This window comes from Perissodus microlepis, chromosome 7 (genome assembly GCF_051167445.1).
Source record: "Perissodus microlepis isolate ML-2025 ecotype Zambia chromosome 7, ASM5116744v1, whole genome shotgun sequence".
Taxonomy (NCBI): domain Eukaryota; kingdom Metazoa; phylum Chordata; class Actinopteri; order Cichliformes; family Cichlidae; genus Perissodus; species Perissodus microlepis.
The window spans coordinates 11,978,462-12,003,389 of NC_140467.1; the positions used below are offsets into that span (position 1 = coordinate 11,978,462).

Sequence of the window (24,928 nt, forward strand, 5' to 3'; positions counted from 1 at the left end):
GCTTTTGCCCTTGCAAGCGTCAAGAGCAGAGTGCAGCTGGAGTGAATTATTTAAGAGTCTTGAAACCTCCATCACTACATCTCCTCATCGAGCACAGACAGCGCTCGCACACATAGATGCACATGCACTCTTCCATGCACACAAAGATAATTTGAACCCTGCAGTGTACTTTAACTATGGGGCCAAACATTCCATTTATCGTCCATTAAGACCCCAGCAGACAACTGCACATTCACTCTTTTCCCTCTTTCCTGCAAGTCCGTAGCCAAATGAGCCGCTGTCAGAGAGCTTTAATAATACCTGCTGCAACTTTATTCCATTCACATGCTGCACTTCCATTCCACTTTTGTGTTTGCCAAAGCAGAACAGAGCAGAATTGCTATTGTCACAAGTATTTCACAGCGCTGAACTCCAAGCGCACACGCTTCCACTCCGATTCTGACTCGGATTTGTTGTGATAATGGGGCTTTTTGGTGTTTTCAGCAAGCTCTCATTCCTGTGTGACAACACTGCATATTGGGGCAGCTTTCTGGTCGTAGCTGCCACTCTTTAGAACAAAAGCATTGCATGCCTGTATCATTAAATTAACATTTGTTTTAGGTTTTAGTTTCATATCGCTGGACTGCATTTTTTACTAGCACATTTAGTAACAACGGGGAAAGAAACAAATTCACCAGTTTAGCCAGATTATTTAAAGCTTTACTTAAATAGGTTAAATCTAAAAGGTATAACAATCCCTCATCAACTGTAACTTATGAAAGACCCAATTACAATTAACCTTATTTTGTAAGAAGGTGAGGATATTTTTATTTTAATTGTATAAAAATGTATTTTTTGGGGGAAAAAAGCCTGCTAACTCTTACCTTCACGAGAAAGAAGGACACTCCATATGTCTGGAGGGACCTAGCAAGCTTCACATACTTTACTTTTCCTTCTATCTCAGACATCTCTCCACAGTTTTTATGTTCCTGGAAAAACAACAGTTACATTTCCAACTTAAACTTATCAGTACATATGTAAATATGCTTGAAATGTCATGTACTGGCTGTTATGTAAGTATTTTACACCTCAACAGAGAACACACTACACTTTTTGCATGCTGGATTTGAGAAGTGTAATGTACATACTTGGAATATTTTCTTCTCGGCCCCTCTCTGCTTGATATACTCTTTAGGTAGGAACTCCTTCAGGCTACGGAGACAAATGACATTTTAACTGGTTTCAGCTACAGGCATTTCCTTTTTCTAACATACCTCTAATTATGAGGTCATTTTTGCCTTACTGCCTACATATCAGGAAACAGTTGTAACAGCTGACATCACCCCTGAGCTTTCCATGGGAGGAAATCCCTGAAGTAACAACCATTACTGATGGAAGGGAATAGCTACCATACAGCTGAAATAAGTCTGTGCATAAAAGTACAACATGTGCTAAACAAGTATTCTGAATCTTCGTATCAAGGCATCTTCTTCATAATAAAAACTTACTCCAGGAATCCAGGCTTGTGCTTGTGCTCCACGTGGGGTCCGAACTGGATCTGAGCCTGGATCCCCGCAAACTCACATGCTTTATCAAAGGAGACAGGGTGGGATCCATTCAATATATCATCTCTAGCCTGGAGGAGACATGAAAAGAGGTATGGGTGGATAAGTGTAAGGCAGTAACACACATCCAGGAAAAGGACCACGAAGACACGGGAATGCTCCACAATTCACCCAAACAGAGCTCTCCAATGAACAATTCATTGTGCGCTTTGCGTGCACTGTAGCATCAAGAATGAAGTCTTCTAAGTGACTAAGTGCATTTCTAGAGAATATACATCATATCTCAGACTAAGGCACACAGGGGAGCCAAATAAGATTTGTTTGTGAAAATGAAAGCAATTTTGGCGGCTTTCAAATGTAACAGTTTCGAGTATTTGTCATCACACTCAGTTATGTGTTATTAAAAAGGAAAAGATATCACAAAAATGCACCAGTCTTTCACAGTACCCGTCTGCATCACAGAATGGTCCTCAGTATGGTGTTAAGCAATCTAATGAAGGATTTTTTTAACCCTTATGTCTGTTTTCGTGCTGCTGAGATGTCATTTATGATTCAATACATTTTCAGGCTCTTTATAATATGTTTACCTTTTAGGGCGACACAGAAGCAGAGGCCTTTCTGTATAATGCTTGTACCTGTGTGCTCCAGGGGGCAGTCAGCTATGCCCCCTGCTCTCTCTCTTTCGAGTTCACTGTTGCAAATTTAATCGCCGCAAAGCTGAGAGGCCTTGCTGGTGATAGAGGCTCCATCCATGCTCTTAGCATTAGCATATCAGTACACAGCATGGACTTGATTCATTCTTACGTCCCATTACATCAATGAAACACTAAGCAGCAGCTCACTGCTGTAATGAGAACAACAATCTCCTTTACTCACAATCAAGTCTTTTCCCAAGTGCAATTCACTGTGGAGTACATAAGCTCTTGCTGGACACAGAAGACACTCTAAAATTAGCCCTCACACATGCCATTCACTCCGCTACACACTGTTCACTGTACACCGAGTTTTCCTTCTACCAGTTGGTTCACAAGTATTTAGAAAAAATATTTAGGTGGCAATTGCACCAGACGATCATGGAGAGGTATTACAATGTGTAAAGCATAGTTCATCCATCCATCCATGTGTGTGTGTGTACTGGTATTTATTAAGTAAATAACAAATTCATGTTTTTATACCTAATTTTGAGTGGGTATGTACACTGGAGTTGTCTGAGAAGTCAGAAATTAATCAAGCGTAACATTAAACAACTAAAAGAAGTAATTAATTGGAAAATAATAACATGCTTTACAGTTTTTTCTGCTATTTTGTAAAACGGTAAATTTGAAAATTCATTCATAACAACCATAATTATATTTTAGCATTAAAAATATACATTTCATTAGACCTTGCGCATACTGGTGGATTAACTGTTAAAGAAACATAAAAAATAATTTTGGTAATTATTTTTTGCTGTTAATTTAGAACAGCTGTGGCATGCACATGGTATTTCATTTACGTTTTTATTTAATTTTTTTTTTTTAACAAAATCTGATTTAGAAAAACTTAATGGGGTTTCATATCAGTGGATACTAAACCCTTACTTAAATGAAAGTGAAGGTTGACTGCAAATGCAAAGTATGCTCTTCACTGTTCCTCAACGCAATGAGATAAGGGAGTCAATATTCAGCAGAGTAAATGTAACAGCTGTCACTCAGCCAGAAACCAAAGTGGGTTCATCCTCAATTGCTGTTTTGGCTCAGAAATGATGACTCGACTCTCAAATAATCAGCAATCAGAATATTATCTGTTGGATAATATAACTTGTATAGTGAGGTAAATATCTGGTGTCACTGTATTCAATGTAAATACAGCATGCTGTTTAGCTTGTAGTCGTTTCACTGTGTACGTGCATTACTGGAAATTGACAGGCTGACCATTGATAAAGAATTAATTGACATTCTGGCTGATTTCAGATCAATCGTCACATTAGGCACAGAACCAGTCGGATAAATATTATACCATATTTGTAAAAAGGCAACAGAGTGAAGACAGACCCCGAATTTCTCGAAGCAGATATGGTAAGTGATACAAGAACTGGTTTTAGTGAAGCACAAGACATCAGAAGCTGTGACACATACAGCCTGAGGCAACAACGCTGAGGTCAACTGTTCCACTCTGGCCAAGCAGAGCAGACAGCACACATAGCCACAAAAATAAATGATGGCAAAGGTATATAGTCAAATAGCAGTGCTTGACTAAAATATTAAAACCAGTTAGAAATAATGGATTCTTTTTTCCTCTTCTCTTTCTATATGTATTGTGCGGTAAAGGTTGAATTTGACCCCTAAAATATCAGCATTATAACTGTGTTACATCCTGTAGAATATCAAGTCCTGAAGACAAATTCTTAACCTGACCCTGCACTGAAATATGCCAACTTTTGACACATGTAATACATCTGATTAAGTGATCAAGGGTTAAATGTAAAAGCAAAACTCAGTGGGTGATACTATTGCTATGGAGATTTATGCTGGTTTTAGGATAAATACAAAGGGAGCGGTCAAGTGGTAAAGAAGATTACTCTTTTACTGGCAGAGCTTTCATTAATGTTTGTGTGAGAGTGCGTGTGCGCGTGCGTGTGTGTGTGGGCATAATAGGGCGTTTGAGTTTGAAATCATGTAAGCTTAAAATCACGAATACATATATGAGATCACCGCAAATATGCAGGAGGATCCTGTCAAATAGTGACCAGCAATGATGTCATGAACTACATGAACAGTTACACAATAATAGTACAGAGTTTCTAAGAATTGCTGGAATTATGAATGAGAGAGGGCGAAGAGGAACATTTGTAGGCTAAAAAAATTCAAAAAGGAACACTGAGAAAGAGCAAGAGCAGCCTGTGGTATGATCCACTCTTCTGGCTGTGTTCGGTCTTTTTAACACAATGACAAATTAGAGCTCCTGCCTTGTGCCGAGCCAAGTGTGTGCGCGCATCTGTGTGTGTGTGTGTGTGAGAGAGAGAGGGGGAGAGAGAACGAGGGAAAGATAGATGGGGGAGGGCAAGGGCAGGGGGCGGAGTTGTTATTGTGAAAGGAAATATGAGCCTGTGTTGAGAGGAGAGCATGATACACACAGTGTTGTAATGTGTGCCAGGGTAACAGGGTGGGGATGTATGCGACTGTCAGAATGTGTAAGCGATGGAAAGGGAGTGGAGACAGAGAAACTGCAAAATAAGGAAATGGAGGGTACAAAAAATAGAGGCAACAACAGGAACAGACAGATAGAAGGGAGGAGAGCATCTGTAGCAGACAGAGAGGGTGGATGGCAGGATGTCAATTCTGAACATATTCAAGAACTTCCAAGGAAGGAGGAACTGAAAAGACGGGAGAGTCAAATATAAATAACTATATATGTATAGATACATTTCAGCCGCGATATACATCTCTGCTGCTTTCAGAGATTATGCATTTTTGTGAGGGGGAGCATCCAATGCATTAACACTACTCTCGAGCTCTCCCTCAATCTCAGAGGGTACATCTGTACAGTATGTGTGTTTGTCTGGGCACTCCACACCCTGCTGTTCATCTCCAGATGTCAGTGGGGGGGATTTCCTCCCTACTGGCTAGGGATGTGTTTCTGGAGTGCATGTCTGTATATAGAAAAACACGTTTATTTGTTATTTGTTTACAATTAAAATGTGATTTAAAGCTGCAATAATCAATATTTCATAGAAATAGTGGATTTAAAAAAAAAAGCCTTGTTTGTAGTGACGAACCCTGACAGGCTCTGTAGTTCCATTCAGCTTAATGGAGCATTTTAGCTTCTTTTAATTCCCTGTTTTGTTTTACACTGTGTGCAAATACTCTGCTTTTGATTTACGCTCGCTGCTCTCATCAGTGAAAGCATTTAGCATCAGCGTACATGTAGGCTGATACCAGAGCCATTCCCCGAGCTGCTTCACGTCCTATTAATTCCATTGTACAGAAATTGGCGGCATTTTGTCCAGAGGCTTGCAGCGCAGTCCCTCAGTAAACAGGAGTGAAGGGAGTTAAATAAATAATAATTTCTTTGTGCAAAAAGGGCTACTTTTTATTTCATATTTAGCAAATGTACACCTAATCTCATTTAGAATTAAAATAAACCAAACAACGCTAATCTTTTTTTGTTTGTTTTGGTCTGACAGGAAAACCGAAATTTGCACATAAAACCTTATCATTCTTGTAACGGATGAACGGTTGCTTAAGGAATTAACACATGACTTCTGTCGACAGCAAGATGACGTGTAATGTACTTGCATTTAGGCGAAAGTGCTAGCCACCGCACTCCAGTGCTATGCAAATGTTAGGTGTATAATTATGTAGCATGTACAACATGCTGTTGCTTGTCTAATGTGTGAAACCTAAATGGCCCATTCCATAAAGTGGTTTGTAGTGTCCCTGATAGAAAAAGAAAGGTGTTTTATTACAGTTTAAAATACTGTAAAAAATCTCAAACTTGAGCTATACTGCCTTAATCACATCTCTCCAGTTTTTTAATCCCATGAATGTTACATTTCATAGGGGGCACTACAGTGCTGCAGTGGTTAGCACTGTGTTCTCAAGAAGGTCTTGGGTTTGAATATACAGTGGCTTGCAAAAGTATTCAGCCCCCTTGAACTTTTCCACATTTTGTCACATTACAGTCACAAACATGAATCAATTTTATTGGAATTCCACGTGAAAGACCGATACAAAGGGGTGTACACGTGAGAAGTGGAACGGAAATCATACATGATTCCAAACATTTTTTACAAATAAATAACTGAAAAGTGGGGTGTGCGTAATTATTCAGCCCCCTTTGGTCTGAGTGCAGTCAGTTGCCCATAGACATTGCCTGATGAGTGCTAATGACTAAATAGAGTGCACTTGTGTGTAATCTAATGTCAGTACAAATACAGCTGCTCTGTGACGACCTCAGAGGTTGTCTAAGAGAATATTGGGAGCAACAACACCATGAAGTCCAAAGAACACACCAGACAGGTCAGGGATAAAGTTATTGAGAAATTTAAAGCAGGCTTAGGCTACAAAAAGATTTCCCAAGCCTTGAACGTCCCACGGAGCACTGTTCAAGCGATCATTCAGAAATGGAGGGAGTATGGCACAACTGTAAACCTACCAAGACAAGGCCGTCCACCTAAACTCACAGGCCGAACAAGGAGAGCGCTGATCAGAAATGCAGCCAAGAGGCCCATGGTGACTCTGGACGAGCTGCAGAGATCTACAGCTCAGGTGGGGGAATCTGTCCATAGGACAACTATTAGTTGTGCACTGCACAAAGTTGGCCTTTATGGAAGAGTGGCAAGAAGAAAGCCATTGTTAACAGAAAACCATAAGAAGTCTCGTTTGCAGTTTGCCACAAGCCATGTGGGGGACACAGCAAACATGTGAAAGAAGGTGCTCTGGTCAGATGAGACCAAAATGGAACTTTTTGGCCAAAATGCAAAACGCTATGTGTGGCGGAAAACTAACACTGCACATCACTCTGAGCACACCATCCCCACTGTCAAATATGGTGGTGGCAGCATCATGCTCTGGGGGTGCTTCTCTTCAGCAGGGAAGCTGGTCAGAGTTGATGGGAAGATGGATGAAGCCAAATACAGGAAGAAAACCTCTTTGAGTCTGCAAAAGACTTGAGACTAGGGTGGAGGTTCACCTTCCAGCAGGACAACGACCCTTAACAAAGTCAGGGCAACAATGGATGGTTTAAAACAAAACATATCCATGTGTTTAAATGGCCCAGTCAAAGTCCAGATCTAAATCCAATCAAGAATCTGTGGCAAGATCTGAAAACTGCTGTTCACAAACGCTGTCCATCTAATCTGACTTAGCTGGAGCTGTTTTGCAAAGAAGAATGGGCAAGAATTTCAGTCTCTAGATGTGCAAAGCTGGTAGAGACATACCCAAAAAGACTGGCAGCTGTAATCGCAGCAAAAGGTGGTTCTACAAAGTATTGACTCAGGGGGCTGAATAATTACGCACACCCCACTTTTCAGTTTTTTATTTGTAAAAAACGTTTGGAATCATGTATGATTTTCGTTCCACTTCTCACGTGTACACCACTATGTATTGGTTTTTCACGTTGAATTCCAATAAAATTGATTCATGTCTGTGGCTGTAATGTGACAAAATGTGGAAAAGTTCAAGGGGGCTGAATACTTTTGCCAGCCACTGTACTGGGAGGGTTGGGAGTCTGCTTGTTCTCATGGTTTCGTTAACTGGCAATTCTAAATTGGCTGTAGGTGTGAATATGAGTGGTTATCTATCTGTGTTAGCTTTGTGACAGAGTAGCGACCTGTCCAACATGCACCCTGCCTTTTGCCCTACGACAGCTGGGATAGGCTCCAGCCTGCCTTAAATGAATTGGATAAGTGGAAGAAAGTGAATGGATGGATAGAGCTCTATCAGACCGTATTCACTATGAATTGTGAGCAATGCCAAGCAAACAGAAAGTTCTGAATAACTCTGTCCTACTACTATTTATAACTTTTTCTGCCGCAGACATTAGCCAAACAAAAATATCACTTTCATCATCTGGTGATCAAACTTTCCATGTTGTTGTGCTGTTGTATTGTAAGAACGAAGAAACAAGTCAAACCTGTCGGGACCACATCTAAGTTAACCACATTTCAGTCTGTCGGGGCCTGGTCAGAAGTTACAGGCACAAAGACGACACAGTTATTGGGTCCTGTGTCTGAAATATTTCATATGCTTGGTTATTATGGGCCTTACATTGGGGGGGGTTGGGGTCTCTCTCTTATTGTTCTCTCTTTTGCTATCTTATTATAAAGATGTGTGTAACAAGTTTACCTGGACATAGAGCAGGTTTAGCTGAACAGGATCCCGTGAATCCACATTCTGGTCTGAATAGAAGAACTTGCGCCTGAGCAGGAGAGTCTCGCTTTCCTCCACCCCCTGTTCTCTGAATGTCCTGCTGTGGTCCAGCCAGTTCACTGCCCAATCAATACACATGCTCCATTACTAAATACATCAAAATGAACAGGCATTCAGTTTTACAAATATGTTACTAGAGGAGGATGGTAATAGTGAAATTAACCAGAGATTTTGAGAACTGCAGACCCGTCAGCTTTGACAAAAAAATCTACCAAATTTAATACTGGGAAGTGAAAATCCTGACGGGCCGTGAATTTGCATTATTTTCTGCTGAGACGAAAGCTAGTTGAAGGTTGATTTATACATTTGCAAAAACATTTTTGGTGTCCTCTGGGGGAAAAAGATAACACAAAATTAATTAACTTTCATATGTCAATGCAATAAATTTGATTCGAGTGATAAAGTACACGTCCATATGATGGTGTTGAGTCAGATGGCTGCCGTAAAGCCATCAAGATTCCAGTAGCATTTTGGCTTTTTCAAGCTTGCACTCACAGTCGTCATCTGTGTGAAGTTTTGCTTTGAGTTTTTCCATCTTCCTTTCATCTCTCAGCAGCAGGGTCCTGTCTTTCTTCAGTGTCCCCATCCCATCCTCCTTCTTATCCTCTGGCACCTCTTGAATGAGGGAGTATTCCTCATAGTTGGTGATTCCTGAAAAGTTAGCCAGGGATTTTTTTTTTAAGGAGGTGGAAATGCTTCAAGTAAGTGGTTCAATAATCGCGACAGAGAAAAGCATCACTGCAATACTGTTGCAACTCTCTTTTTATCCATTTCTCTCTGCTTTGAAACAGAAGTTCAGGAAAGCTGGTATAGAGCCAGCAAACTAAAATCGAAGCTGAAGAGGAGAAGAAGCCAAGCAGAAAGCCCTACTCTAAATAAACATTTTCCAATAAAGCTATCTGCCAGACACACATCCCTCTCTTCCTCACCCAATTAGGCATGGGAGCAGCTCATTGTAATTGAAATATACAGCTTAGGGAACACCTCTATGACAAGGAGTGACAGCATTTTCTGGGCATTAGGAAGAATACTTAAGTCGCTGATTAGAAACAAGCTTGTTTTATCCCGATGAATCATGTCCACATTGGTCTAAGCAAAACACGATTAGGACTTTATCAAGCATAGACAAATGCTCTAATGTGCCAAACAAATATGCTTTTCAAATACAAACTAAACAGCACATGATAACATAGTCTCCTAATGTAGCTGAAGATGAAGTCAGTGGTATGCCTTTGACTAAAAATAAAACAGAAGATGAATAATTTAAGCTTTGGGTGGTGGCGTGACATGATTAATCTTCACCGAACTCATAGCACAGATACAAACCTATTCTACTGCATATGGTGACGAGCAGCTCGCCAACTGTTTTTGAGTCATCCACCATGATAGTTTTAATGGCACCATCCAGCATTTTGATCTTCTGTGGCCTTTGTTTCTTCTTATACTCCAAGACATCCTGAGAAAACAGCAAAGGAAACGCGATGACATCCACAGCCCTACTAATCATCCTCAGCCGTAAACTGCCGCTTCCAGCAAGCTGGGAGGAATAAATGTCTCGGCTTCCACTAGAAAATATAGATCACTTTAAGAACCCATAACTGACACTGACAGTTCTCCACCCAGGACTATATGACTAAATCTTACTCCGTTTCGCAGCATGTAGTAATCCAGGGTTCTTCCAGACTCGAGCCAGATTCCTTTCCTGGGATCATCGTCAGACAGGAAGAGGCCATAATCCGAGGCTGAAACACAAAAAGCAACAGAGAATACAAATGTAGAAGCCCATAAAGTTCCATTATGTAACTCGGCTTCACCAATCATCCTCCAACCTTGTCCTGTCTGGGCTTCAGGGACTCTCTCTCTGATGATTCTGCAGGCATCATACACAGGGGTGGACGGTTCAAACTGCATCGTCTTCACCACATTGCACTGGCGCACGCAAATCTTCAACGATAAGGCCACCATCTTGGTGGGTAGTATAACGGCCTTGCGACCGACCTATACTCCTGGAAGACACAGAAGGAGAGATTATGAAGTCATATCAATGCTCCAATGTGTTTGCGTCTATGTCAACAGGTCATTATTAAAATGCTCTCTCCAACAACACTCAGGTCAAAACTGTGAAAAGGAAATCTCAGGGGCCGAATATAACACCTAAAGGCGCAGAACAAATCCTCACAATTACCTCCTGTGGGGGCATTTTTACCTGGAATTGAATGTGCATTGTGCTCTGCCTTAGCAGCTCATCATTTCTGAGTTGTTCTGATATTAAAGTGTTACCCCAAGAAGAGCTTCTGCCTGATTGCAGTATATGTAGAATTAGCTGAACTAAGGCAAGAAACATAACCTTTCAGGAGAAAAGCGTGGGGGAAAAAAGTGCAAATCTCTCTAATTGGCAAGAATAACGGAGACAAGTCAAAACACCCCCCACCCCTGCATCATTATTCTCACTTCTCCCTGTTCGCACTCTCTCCGGAAGAAGACTTCAGTGTGAGACAAATCAGTGGGTGTCTTATCATTTACTGCTATTAGGGTGAGTCAATTCTGGTATTCTTAGGCGTGTGCAAAAAAAGGAAAGAGACTGAGTTCCTCCAGCTTTCCTTGACCTTCAATTTTACATAGAGATGAATGAAAAAATAAAAATAAAACTACCTATAGCCTGGGTAGTTTATCGGCAATGGCCTGATAAATTCATTTAAACCTGGAGACATTCATACTGCTGATCTAAATCCCAGATATTTAGCTGAAAATCAAAAAGAGACACATTTATGCTCCGAATTAACACTTGACTATCTGATGTTTTTTTTGATTATATGTTCTAAAATGTACTGTGACACCAAAAGAATTTTTAGTATTTTATTCCATGGTTGAATATAAAGGCAAAAGTTCAAGTCTTCACACTGACAGGATTCAGACTTCAGCCACACTCGGAAACAATGAGTTTTTTTGTGCTGAGCCACAGGCCCCCTTTGAGTCGAAGCAGAGAAAGTCTGCGAAGTAAATTTTCTATAATGATGGCGTGAATGAGACCGTCTGTGATGGAGCCTCTGTCATAGACGTGAGTTCCTCTCCAATAGCTCCTTTCCTTCTATGAGTTTTTCTCCAAACAAAGTGGAAAAGATGAGCACAAAGAAGAAGGGGTAATGGCGCCGCATGAGCTCTCCTCTATGCAGGCTGGTAGAGAAGTCCCACTGAGTTTTTGTCATCCAGCACTTCCACAGATACACTCTTCCAGACAAGCAGCAAGAGACCCCCAGACTGACGATACAGCAGGCTCCGTGGCATCTCCCACCACACGCTAAATATAAGGAGGGAGCAGAAAATGTTTGCATTTTTGTGGACGTTTCTCAAAACAGAGGCCGTCTCATCCAAAAAGCAACAGTTACCTATGATGACAAATACTTTGTGGAGACTGGGTCTGCAGCAACAGTCGCTTTAGTAAGTTGTCAGTAGCATCGGTGACATCAGAGAGTAAGTAGTGCCGAAACCACATGATGAAATCCAGAAGGATAATGATAATCCCTGAGCTTACAGTAGTGTGAGAGAAAATTTTTCACTTAGATCCTCATGCAAACACTCGAAAGCATTCAACACTTCTTCAGCTCTGCTTTCGAGAAAAGATGAGACAAAACTCACAGTCATGGTGAAAAGAAAGCACACCCTCTGTCAGTGAAAACTCATCCTGGTTTTTACGAGGCCTTAAAATTAGGTCAGTGCAGCCTGAGACGAACAACACCTGACATATTACACTGTCATCGTTTGTTTAACTAACATTAAGGCAAAATGGAAATGCATTGTGTAAAAAAATAAGTGCACCTCATGATTCAGTAACTTGTAGAATCACCTTTAGCAGCAATAACTTGAACTAATTATTTTTTAAATTGCACATCATTGTGGAGGAATTTTGGCTCATTCTTCTTTGCAACATTGTTTCAGTTCATGGAGGTCTGCAGCCATTCATTTATGCAGAGCTCTTCTAAAATCTCGCCACAGAATTTCAATCAGGCTGAGGTCTGGAATTTGACTTTTCCCACTAATAATTTTTCTGATTGTAGAATAATTCACTTCAAATTGTTTTGAGATGGTCTTATAACCCTTCCCAGACTGATGGGCAGCAATTGGTTCTATAAGATCATCGCTGACGTCTTTCCTCCTTGTCATTGTGTTAATCCACTCCTGAATGCTGCAGACCAGCAAAATGCCAAAACATCTGCTCTTACAGTCGTGGCGACGCTTGCTGATAATTACTTAATGATGTGGATCTGATTAACAGCACCTGGCTGCTACTTAACCCTTAAAATTCCTATTTATTCTCAGCAGTAAGGATGTGCATGGACTGCTCCTGAATTTTGGTTTAGATTGTATAATAATGACACAGTGTAATATGTCATGGGTCATCTGAAGTTGTATTTATCTAATTCCAAGACCCACTAAGGACCAGACCATACTTATATGTGTCCTGGTATATAAAACCTTAGAATTTAAGGAGGATATACTTTCCTTTTTTTATCAAGACTGTGTGTGCCTCTCTGTTCAACCTCATATTCTTGTATTTTATCACGCTCACTAAAACAGCACGGTAGACAAACATTTCTGTAATTCCATCTCCCTTGACCATCACTAGTCCATCAGCAGAGTCCTGCATTAGATTAGGTTTGTTTGCTCCTGCAAATATTAAGACATGAAAATGGCCAAAGAGCAGCTTGCTGGGGAGTCTGAACGTGTACAATTCAATAGAGATGATGGAAGTCAGGAGCCATCTGGAGAGGATACAGCTCTAATGACTGACTGTAACACCAGCAGCAGAGCAGAACCTGAGAGCTACAACTGCTTGGATTATTGCACAAGTCTGTCACAGAACAACTGAGGAGGTGGCTAGACAGAAAACAATATTGGGCCTAATCAGACCTGATTTTATAAATGCTTCCAAACAAAATGAAAAACCTGATGCAGAATGAGGCTTAAAAGAAGTGCGAATGACAATCCTTGAAGGATAACGTGACACTACGGCACATTGCTCTCTGAAATGATTGCTTTAGGTTGACAAAACCTTCTGAAAAAAGAAACCAAAAAAACAGTGGCACAATGATAAATGTAAATGAATAAAATATATATATAATAGCTTTTTCTTTGAGTATAAAATATTTCCACACAGTGCAACAGGAGTTTCAAGGTCACTCCACTGCAACTTACAACACTGGAAAGACCGAAATTATTTCTTTGAATTTTTTTCTGCTGCATTTGTAGAAAAGTCACAGAAATAGGCATGCAGATGCAAACAACTCTTATTCTACTTACACAATCAGCAGCTATTACTGTGAGCATAAAAAACAGCCACTCTGGGATAAAAGGTAGATTACAGGGCAACTCTAAACTAAGCACAGCTATTGTAAAGACCAACAATTAGATTTTAACAAGCTGGGATGCAAGTGAATGTAACTCTGGAGCTAAGCCATCAGTAAAACAGCGGGTAGTGTAGCTACATAGTATGCATTATTATCTTCAGCCCATGGTGTATTATTATTTTGAAAGGTAGGTGTTGTATGAATGGAGAGCTGAGAGTAATTCCCGACTTCAGCAGTTCTCAGGACTGTTCAAACAGCAGCATTAAAGCATATGTGCAATGAGAAAATGTTAACTGGCTAAACCACTCCACACCCCACCTCCTCTGCCACCTCTTTACATCCTGCATTGACACTCTCAGCAAAACATCAGCCTTTTATCCCTGCCTGACTGAAAGCAAGGTCAGTTCCCTTCATGTCCACTGTATGCCTCTGGATACCATCTGGAACGCGGAAAGTTCAACAGCAGGGCATGTAATGGCAAGAGAGGGCCTTTTTAATCAGCTATGGAGTTAAATTCTATATCTCAGCAATTCACAAACTAAATTTATATTTAGCTCCACAAACTGAGAGCAACCAAGCTCAGATGTGTTACAAAGGAAACAGGCAATAATCAGCCACCATAAATACTGTACATCTTTATTATGACTTCATTTACAACAAACACAGTGCAGACTTTTTAAAATGGGCAATATGTACATTTGTTTTAAAAAACTGATAGAAATTTCAAAAGATAGCATTTCATTTTTCACCTTCTCTTGAAAATGTAGCTATCAGGCTACTCCAAATATGTATATACACTATGGTATTCACTAAAGTTAGCACTCTAAAGTCAGCTAAAGCTAGCCGGTACACTGGTGAAAAACAAGCAATCAGAGGACAAATCAGTTAACATAATGACAAAAGTTGTAAAAGGTCCTTATGAAAGGTTATTTAATTTAAATGGACTAGCCCTTGTATAGTGTCTTTCTACTCAGTTGAGCACTCAAAGCTCTTTCTACAGCTGTCTCATTCACCCATTCAAACACACATTCCATTGTTCGCACTCGGTTTGATCCATTGGGAGTAACTCAGGTCTGCTATCTTGCAAAGGGTGCTTTGCATGCTTCTGCATGCAGACTGGAGAAGTCAGGGATCCATTCACTGACTGTCCAGTTGGTAGACAACACGCTATACCACTTGAGCCACCCCGTTTATTATATACAATCTTATATCATAATTACTTTTTGATTTGTTTTCCAACAAACTTTACAACAAAGTAGGAAATTCCTGCATACACTGCAGGATTTGCTCTTCAGGTTCGCCAACCTTTATATGCTTTATACATTAATAAAGTTAATATAGGAGAAGTTTTCAAAAGTCAAAGAGAAAACATTGGAAGACATTTTCTTGTTAGATGACATGGCTACTGAATTTAGCGTGGCCAGCTTGGCTTAGGGATAGCAGACTTACTTTGTGTTGAGCAGGCAGATGAGGTGTTGCAAATTCAAACAACAGAAAGCTGGAAGCTCTTTGTAAGCCATCCAATGTTTCATGTAAAAACACTGAAGTATGTCCCAAAAAGATGTAAAGCAACAGAATGAATTTCTGCATAGAAGCACTTCACTAAAGAAATTACCGATGATTTTGATTAGCAACTATAATTACATGCCTTCTTACAGTATCTGATTACAGCTACATTAATTTTATAATTGAATTACTCTATTACATATAACCAGTTACTCTCCAACACTAAAAACAATAAAGAGTTCTTGGCAAGTGGCCACTGGAGAGCAGCATGAGCTATGGTTTTTAACCTACCTCCACTGCACTTATATACCTTCATGCACCGATTACAAAATACCCTACCCCAACCACTGGCGTTAGGCGACTAGAGGCATGGCCGCTGCAGTAAGCTGAAATTGTGAAACTTCCTGTGCTGGCTGTGTGACTTCTATGCTGTAGCAGACAAGAAAACCAGAGATTCTGATGTCCATATTAAACAGACATTAAAGAAACAAAAGTAGCACCAATCAGGATCTCGAGCGGCCACTTCTTGCTGTTGCAAAACATCAGAGACTCTTTCCAGAGTAAGATATGACGCATATTGTTGCTTTAATAGCCCCAGGTTATTAATCTGAAAATCACATGGAGCCACAGAGATACCCTTTGTTCAGCTGAAGCTAATATGGTACACTGATGCAAAAAAAATTAAATACTCAAGGAATTCCAAAAGAATGATGGGTGGGGCATATTTGCTCTATTCTTTGAAGGAATATATAGCGCAACAATACAGTAGTACACTAGGTTTACATGTCTTGCAGAGACTATATCAAATTTTGTATCAAGGTGTCCTTTCGCCCATTTCCATGCAGAAAGAAAGTCACTGCACCAATCTGAATGCAATTCAAATAATTAATAAGTCAAAGGCTTTCATCTAACCCTTATCATTTCCTCCACATGTTTCATAAATGAATTAATCATTGCTCATGCAGGACATAGCAATCAATGGACAGCATGATAAAGCTGCACTGACCCTTGCTATTTTAAGTTCAGCAGGATTACTATGAACAAGCTGTTATAAGAGGTTTGCACAGTACTATTTTAACTAATGGGCTGGTAGTCAAGCAGTGCTTGTTGATTACGATTAAAAAAGCATTAGACCCAGAGTCTAAAATGAGAGACATTCACAGTTACATCAACTTGTTTTTTTCCAGCTACATTTATAAAAGAACCTTGCAGCTGTAACCCATTGTGTGGACTATAGGATTTGCTCTTGGGTGATGCACACTGCTGTAATGCAATTTGTGGGAACAGATACTGACAGAAATTATGATTCTTGTCCTTGTTGTAAGAAGGGAGAGAACAGCTCCTCTTACACTAAAAATATCCAGTGAAGTAGAGCGTCCTCCAGCAGCTCTGCTTCAAAAGGATCCACAGCAGAAACAGAGCAATACATCTAACACTTTCTCCTTTATTTTTAAAAGCAAATGGCATTCACTTACACTTGTAGCTGACAGGGAATAAAAAAAATAAAAAATCTTTACAGTTCTTTATTCTATTTCAAGGTTAGACAAGCACTCAATACATTAGCTGGTAAATTGAGAACTTGGGCAAGTGCATCCTTATGCCAATTCTTCTAAGTTACACTGACATGTCATTACGTTAGGAGGTCCAGCAGTTTGGACTCAGTACAACACAGAAAATATTCTGAATGTACCATCCCTCATTTAGAGATTTGAAGAATTGGCTTCCTAATCAATGGAGGCAGAAACAGCTTCTGCAGGAGGAGAACTCCACCCTCCCAGCTGGACTCAGTCAACCAGTGAGTTGGTCCTTTAGTCAATCAGTCAGTCAGTCAGTCAGTCCTTGAGCCATTCACTAAGTTGGGCAACTGACTGTGAGTTGGCCTGGCTTCGCAGTGGGAGCGGTTAACTGTGGCTCGGTCAGATGTTGCCCAAACATTTTTATTTTATGACATACACTGATGGATACAGATCAGTCCCCAACAGAAAATCTTACCCCACAATGATTTCATTATCATTATCAAGCACAGTTTTAGCCATAAATCTCTTAATGAGAATTTACACTAAGTGGCCTCTACTCCACTGGCCTACATCTGCTTTTTGTCTGATAACAACTATGGCAGACAAAGTGATGCAATAACATGAAATGGGGACTATGTTTGGAGTCAGTAGTTCAGCGTTGTGAAATTTCAAACTAACATAAATATAGAGCAAAAGTGATGTAGAAAATTTCCTTTAAGTATCAAAATTTAGAAAAATATTTAATTATTTAAAAATGGTAATAATTAAAATCTGCTATCCACAACCCTGTTAATGAGCAGCACTTAGCTCATGCCGAGGAGTGAGTAACAAGTAAATTCTTTACAGATTTATCCAATGTCACAGATACATATTTGGGTACGTGATCGCTGTATTTATGATTATTACGACTATAAAATACAGAACAGGTGTTTGTCAAGTACATTCAACCACTCAATCCACGCAGGTGTGCCTATTATGCACTGCTCACTGCCGACCATATGGTGGGTTTGAGGGTTTCCAGATTGAACACATTTTTCTATGTTCAGTATGGAAAGCATTAATTCCACACAATTAAATCCAGAATATAATTTAATACCAGAAAAATACAATGGATGTTTTTTTGTTTGTGTTTTAATAATCCACAAATATAGTTGAATTATTCTAATTTGCCCTAAAAAAAAAAAAAAGCACTTCAGCATTGTAAAAAGCATTTAATCAGAAAGCTCATGCTGATCTTAATAATCAAACTTGGTTTTACTGTTAGTATCACTACATAGATTTTTCAGCTCAAGTAGCATAGGCTTGGTGGCCAATGAGTAACATATGGCAAGAGGCTGGATTTACCCTGGACAGGTTAGCAGCCCATCTCAGCTCTAACATGGAGACATAACCATCCCCGCTCACATCCACACATATGTCAAATTTAGAATCGCCAATTAACCTAACACGTAAGAGGAATCCAGAGTATCCCCAGGAAACCCACACACACACAATGCAAACATGCAAATGTCCACATGGAAAGGTTAGACAGGCTGTAGTCAGCCAAAAACTAACATGTTCTTCTCCTGATATCTACTGTACAATTAATAAAAAGAAAGAAAGAAAGAAAGAAAGAAAGAAAGAAACATTTAGATTCCTCAAATCAGTCAATATTCAGAGCCTCAATGAACTTTGTGGCAGAGTTCAAAAGCCCAAACCTTCAGAAAAACATGCACATATCACCTTCATACCCAATCTCACAAAAGTCATCATGGAATTTTGGATTTTTACAAAGTGTTCGTCCATTATTAACAGTCAGAATCAGCGCAAAGCCACCAATACAGAGATCAAGTAATATCCAAGCAACATTTTGATCAGTCAAAACCAAACTTGAATTGTGACTCAGGGTTAAGTAAATACAAACAAATACAAGGCCCACCATCTAAAGGAATCTTTAAGAGAACCGACACAGATCAACTCTTACAGAAATTTAGTTTTAGCTTATTACAGCTAGTTGAAATCAGTGTAGAAGATACATATTTCAATAAAAGTAAAAAAAATAATATTGAAATGGCTGTATTGGCTCAAACACTTTCTAGATCTTGTCAAAAAAACAAAACAAAAAACATCTCTCTTCTTGCTGTACAGGCTGGTGCCTACTGCTTTGCGCTGTGATTGCTGCTTTCAGCTATAATCTTGTGTTTAGTTGCTGCTCACAGAAAGAAAACCAAAAAAAAAAAAGTAGTATTGCCTCTCGGTTCTAACATCTCATCTCTGTGGTCCCAGCGGCCAGCACAGGTAAAAGAATGACACAAGCAGACTGCTTTTCATTTTATGTCAAAAAAGGACAGTTTCATTCTAACCGTTTCAACAGGTACCTCTAAACAATCTGGGCTGATCACAGTTTGTCACTTGATGGACATCTCCTACTTCACATATGCATTTTTGCACTCATACTTTCAGTTTTTGATGGCATCACCCTGCCATTTACCCTGTCATCTGAGACGTGTCTTGTGTGCAACAGTAATAAAACTCAGTTTTGTTATGCAATCAACTACCTCACTCAGCTCATAGGAGGAGATATAATGGATGGAGAAAACCTCATTTTCTGCTGTATCAAATGAGGTTTGTTTAATTAATGAGGGTCACTTCAACATGGGACAACAGCGACACTTTAGACAGAACATGAGCACCAACAATAACTGATCTGCACTACATTCCCAAACGTATTCACTTACCCATCATTGAACTCAGGTATTCCAATCACTTCCTTGGCCATAGGTGTATAAAATCAAGCACCTTGGCATGCAGACTGCTTCTACAAACACGTGTGATAGAATGGGTCGCTCTAGGGAGCTCAGTGAATACTGTGATAGGATGTCACCGGTGCAACAAGTCACTACTAAATATCCTACAGTCAACTGCTATTGGTATTATAAGAAAGTGGAAGCAAATGAGAACAATGGAAACACGGCCATGAGCGCGGTCATTGCAGAGTGTGCAGAGGTTGCCAACTTTCTTTTAGATTCAGCTACACCCAAGCCGTACACCACTAAACTTAATGCAAAGCTTTGGATGCATTGGTGTAAAGCACGCTGCGATTGAACTCTAGAGCAGTGGAGATGTGTTCTCTAGAGTTACAAATCAAGCTTCTCTGTCTCGCAATCTGATGAATAGTCTGGGTTTTGGCAGTTGGGAGGACAACTTGTCTGACTGAACTGTGGAAAGTGCAAAGTTTGTTGGAGGGGCGATTATGGTGTGGGGCTCAGGCCTTTAGTACCAGTGAAAGGAACTCTTAATGCTTTAGTATACCAAGATATTTTTGAAAATTTCATGTTCCCAAATTTCTGGTAACAGTTTGGGGTTGGCACCTCCTGTTCCAACATGATTACACACCAGTGCACAAATAAAAATCCATAAAGACATGGATAAGTGAGTTTGGTGTGGAAGAACTTGACTGGCCTGCATAGTGTCCTGACCTCAACCCAACAGAACACCTTTGGGATGTTCTCACATATTAAACCCTATGGATTAAAAATGGGATGTCACCTTAATGAGTAATACAAAGTCAAATAAACAGTGTTTTTGTGCCTCTAACAGGCACAACTGGATTTTATCCAGATCTTAATGCCCTTTTGATAAGCTTGAATGACATCAGCAGAATGGGCGATCCTAGACAGATCTTAACTCTCGACTGTAATTTGTGACCTTTAGCAAAACGCTGATGAATGCTAAGTTGATGCCAACTTAGTCAATGAGACAGTACATGCCGCTGAGCCCTGTGCAAATTGAGGGTCACACAGAAGAAAAGGGCAGAGTCAATTTGAATTAACCATTTCAACTACTGCTCTCTAATAACACCCTGTATAGTATGCAACCTTTCTAAACACAAAATAAATTTCAGTACACAGCAAAGTTAAACCGAGTCAGAGGGTGTGTTCTTATAGATTCTTTCATCCATATTTTTCAAACATTCTGCTTTGATAGTAGGAATACAGTATATACCAGTGATAAACTATAACACAATTTTAGAACTGGGAAGATTAAGGGGTAGCAAGGAAAAACTCCACAGATGTGACAGTAATTAGTGGAAGAATATGTAAGTACAAGGCCGACGCGGCTCATGAAATCATTGCATCACAATTATAAAGGTCACAATTAAGATGCCAACCCCACTCTACGTTTCTCAACACCAGTTTCTCTGCTCCCTTCCAACACCACACACCAGCATCAAACATATGACGTCTTTCCAGCTTGCAAGAGCTGTCTGCTGATCAGACAACTGATAATGACAACACTTGTTAAAAAATGAACAGCACAATTTTTTAATGACAGAAAAACAAATGAGATGGGATCGTGTCTTTTATGTTCGATGATGGCTGCACAGAGCTTGAGACATATAACACACGGTGGCACACCCGGACTCTGTATGCAAACCCTACAGACTTCACATATTTAAATATTCAAAATGAATCACCCTCCAGTGGACAATCAAAGACAGCAGTATTAGAGGATTAAGTATTAGACTGCACTCTCACGACTCTTGCTCCCATGATCGCTCAGTATGTTCTGCCTGGAGTCTCATATCCTCCAAATCAGGTGACTCCAATCTTCTGTCTGCGCTGCCTCCCAACCACTGAGTCACTTTCTCATACTTCAGTAGCCGGCAGTTGCCTACTACCACTTGCATGCTGATTACAGTATCAAGAGCAGTGGAATGGAACATATGCTGGCTGCGCTCCAAAGTGTGATACAGTGAGGGACTCTATCAGCATTTTATATCCTCTGGCATGCTGTAAGGAAGGGATCTTGACACAATGGTAGAGATTCGTTGTTCTGGCTCTTCAAGCAAAACAAAACAAAGGAAAGCAAAGGAAACACGCTCTAGCTAAGGGCATCATCAGTAGAATAATTAGTCCAGTTGTAAAGTATTAACCCTTAACCCTTATTAACATAATAGTAATAATAATTACTGAACTCACTAATAGTTACTAATATGATTGTAGTGTATGCCTGTGTTTCCGAACTCCTAGACACATTTTTATCGAATGAAACTTAGTGTTTTAACTGCCTGGGGCAACACGATTATCAACATCTCTGTTCAAATCCTTACAATTTACATGTATTGTGTGTAGTAGCTGATATCAGAACACACTGCGACATGAGCGAAGAAAAAAGGGACCACAGGTCTGGTAATAACCAACTGTAGGAGGAGTTTTGCTAGTAATAATAATAATCAAAACGGTCTGTGTAAGTGTAATATCTACTGTTGACAGTGAGTGAAACTATGTAGTTATGCGAGAGGAGGTTCAGGGAGAGGCTATGTTGTTGGCCCATTGTTTCCAGATCACCAACTCTGCCCAAGTTGCCATGGCTGCTGCCGTGCCCACCTTTTCCTGGACATATAAGGCTGGACAGCAGCAGAAGGAGCAGCCACCATCACCCCCCTGCCCTCTGGTCCAAGGCTGCATCTTCTTCTGCGGTCATCTGGGTGTAGGATAGTCTGCAGTTATTTAAGGAATTTAGGTAAAGCTGGCTTTTAAATGTCAACTAGACGAGCGTCTAAGCGTGAGCGTCGACAATTTAAGGGCTGCTTCTTCTGTGTACGCGACTATACAATCCTGGCTGATCCACAGGGCCTCGCGGCTATCCTGTCACAAGTACGTTGAGATGTTAAGCAGAAAAAGAGATTGAAGGAGTTGACTTTGATTCACTTTGAAAGAGCATGTCTGAAAAATGAAAACACCTTTCAGTGAAAGTGTCATTTCAGTTTCGCTGCTTTGTTGAAGGTTCTGCGGAGAAACATAATATAGTATTATGTGTGGAGAGCTGAGCTGTGAGAATGAGAGACTGTCTGTGAAATCGCCTAGTGGTGCATTGATCCCTACAGTATAGTGAAGAAGATGTACATGCACAAAGACTGCCAGACGCACAACGTACAGAGAAGGCCCTTAAGTGAGAACCTTTCCCCTCCAATCAATAATGAAACAGCTTTCATTAGTGCAAACTCTCCAAAAATGATGAATGATTGGTCAATATCTCAAATGAAACTAAAAATTTAGAGCAAACTGTGGAAGACCAAGGCAAACAAGAAAACCCATTATTTAGTTAGCTTGGGAGTACATTCCAGGCACTGTATCGTTGTGTGACTCCTCACAGCTTTGTTTTTCTCTCAGCAAGGACTAAAAGCACTGGAGAATCAAATGTTTAAATTGGCTGGGGAAGGTGTACACAACAATGTGCCCTCACACAAACACTGTACACTTCAGAAAGTTCTATGAGAAGAGGCTGAGTGCAGGAGACCTGCTGACAAATTGGGAGACTTTTTGAAGAATGTTTTTGAAGCACACAGAAACAGCAAACAGAAAAGGGCAAATTTCAGACTTTTGAATTCGACAAAAGTATTTATAGAAACTTCATAGCCCTTAAAAGTCGCAACAATATTTTCTTTAGAAAAAGGCATTTTTGATTATAAAAAAAAAAAACAAGAAGAAGAAGGGGAAGGGGAAAGAGTTCAGTGTATTACCCTCCTATTGTTATAAGACTAGAAGCGCAGACAACACCTACTCTCTGGAGTTCCAACCCTAAACAAAAAATCTTTTTGATTAGCTGAAACAAACATCTCTGGCTTAAATCCACATCAGAAACATCTGGTCAACTAACCACCCTCCCACACACAGCGTGGAAATCTTTGGCATATTGTGCAACACGGTCAACTGATGAGAACCATGCTGACTGTTTAAAAGCCTTTTTTGTGTGTGCTCAGCGGGGCAGAGGAGCATCACAGACATGGACCTTCGCTAAGATAGGGAAGCCACATGCTACGGAGTGGAGCATTTAAGGGATGCTGCCATGCTTAGTTAAGGGCTCACAGACTCCATATTTCATGCTCTACATCTGCTGGTTGCCATGGAAACCTTGGTTTTGGGAATTTCTCAGGTCAGGTGGCTTTTGTCAGCTCCAAAGAAGGAAAAAAAAATGGGTGCAGTGTGCTTAAGAAATCAATTGATAATAAAAAGAGAAGTAGTTCTTAGGATGGTAACTGAACTTACTTGAATGGCTTCGCAAACACTCAGTGTTTTACGAGACAACCCATCACTGCCACAGACCAGCTGAAGTGCGTCTCAAACACTTTTAGTGAACTTTTCTGCAGCTTCTCGCAAGGAAGGCGAAACACAAACAGCAGTAAGAGTTCAAGAATTTCAGGAGAAACCAAGGCATAAACAGGAGAGGCAAATGCAGGGCAAACACTATTATTTCTCTGAATTACAGCTTTTGTGACTCATAAAACTATAACTAACAAAAACCAAAGGCAACAATTTTTCTCTGCTTTATACAGTCAACTATATTCCACAGGTTCCCTACTATTTTTGCAGATTCGTGAAAACATTAAATACTCATGTGTTTTTTTATCTGTTGCATTCTTGCAGATTGCTCCAGATGTACAAAAAACACAGTTCATTTCACAAAGCAGGATTTTCTATTTACTAAACGTATTTCCGCGAACCACTATAAATGGGTCAGAAACTCAGAAAAGAATGGGCGTGTATGAGAAGGGCTTTACAATTACAAGCTGGTCATTATGACAGCATGGGTGCATTTGGATACCCCAGTGTGGGTTTCATACAAACAGAAGCAGCAGTAGCCGATCATTAGAAGCAGGCGTCTGCAGGGCTGGGTCCCACAAGCTCAGTCGGAGCCTGTGTGAGAGGTTCTCCTTCTCACTGGGGAAGTCCAGAGGAAACATGCCATAAGCCAAGCACTCCCCAGTTCTCCTCTCTTTAACCTGATTACTGTAATGAGCTTAGAGACTGTTGGATGCACAACATCTAATGTGGATGTAGACAAACAACACTGCACTCCCTGACTCTCACTCCTAGCTGAATGCAAAGCACATCATCATGCTGCAACCCTCTGTAGCTAGATGGCCCATTAGCCAGAAAGTGTTAGAGACAGGCGGATCAGAATGGGAAACTGCAATTTTCTTCTGAAGGTGAAGCAAGAGGTAAATCATCGAGAAGCTGTCAAAATGCAAATAAATGATCCTTTTCCCCAAAAAGGTATAAATATATGTACCTGACTATTACAAATCATTCCCAACTCAGTGCCTGCAATAAATAAATAAA

General features: G+C 40.2%; 1 protein-coding gene across 3 annotated transcripts in view; it reads right to left on the minus strand.

Moving 5' to 3' along the window:
* Positions 1-24,928, minus strand: part of tln2b (talin 2b) — an 89,048-nt gene that overhangs the window by 42,052 nt on the left and 22,068 nt on the right. For all 3 annotated transcript variants that reach the window (XM_084933437.1, XM_084933438.1, XM_084933436.1), the window contains exons 2-9: positions 10,285-10,461; positions 10,100-10,197; positions 9,782-9,911; positions 8,951-9,106; positions 8,372-8,514; positions 1,488-1,615; positions 1,128-1,191; positions 864-968 (exon numbers count right to left, since the gene is read on the minus strand). In XM_084933437.1, coding sequence (XP_084789563.1) covers positions 864-968; positions 1,128-1,191; positions 1,488-1,615; positions 8,372-8,514; positions 8,951-9,106; positions 9,782-9,911; positions 10,100-10,197; positions 10,285-10,420 — 960 coding nt within the window. In that variant the 5' untranslated portion in view covers positions 10,421-10,461. The remainder of the gene's footprint in view (positions 1-863; positions 969-1,127; positions 1,192-1,487; positions 1,616-8,371; positions 8,515-8,950; positions 9,107-9,781; positions 9,912-10,099; positions 10,198-10,284; positions 10,462-24,928) is intronic.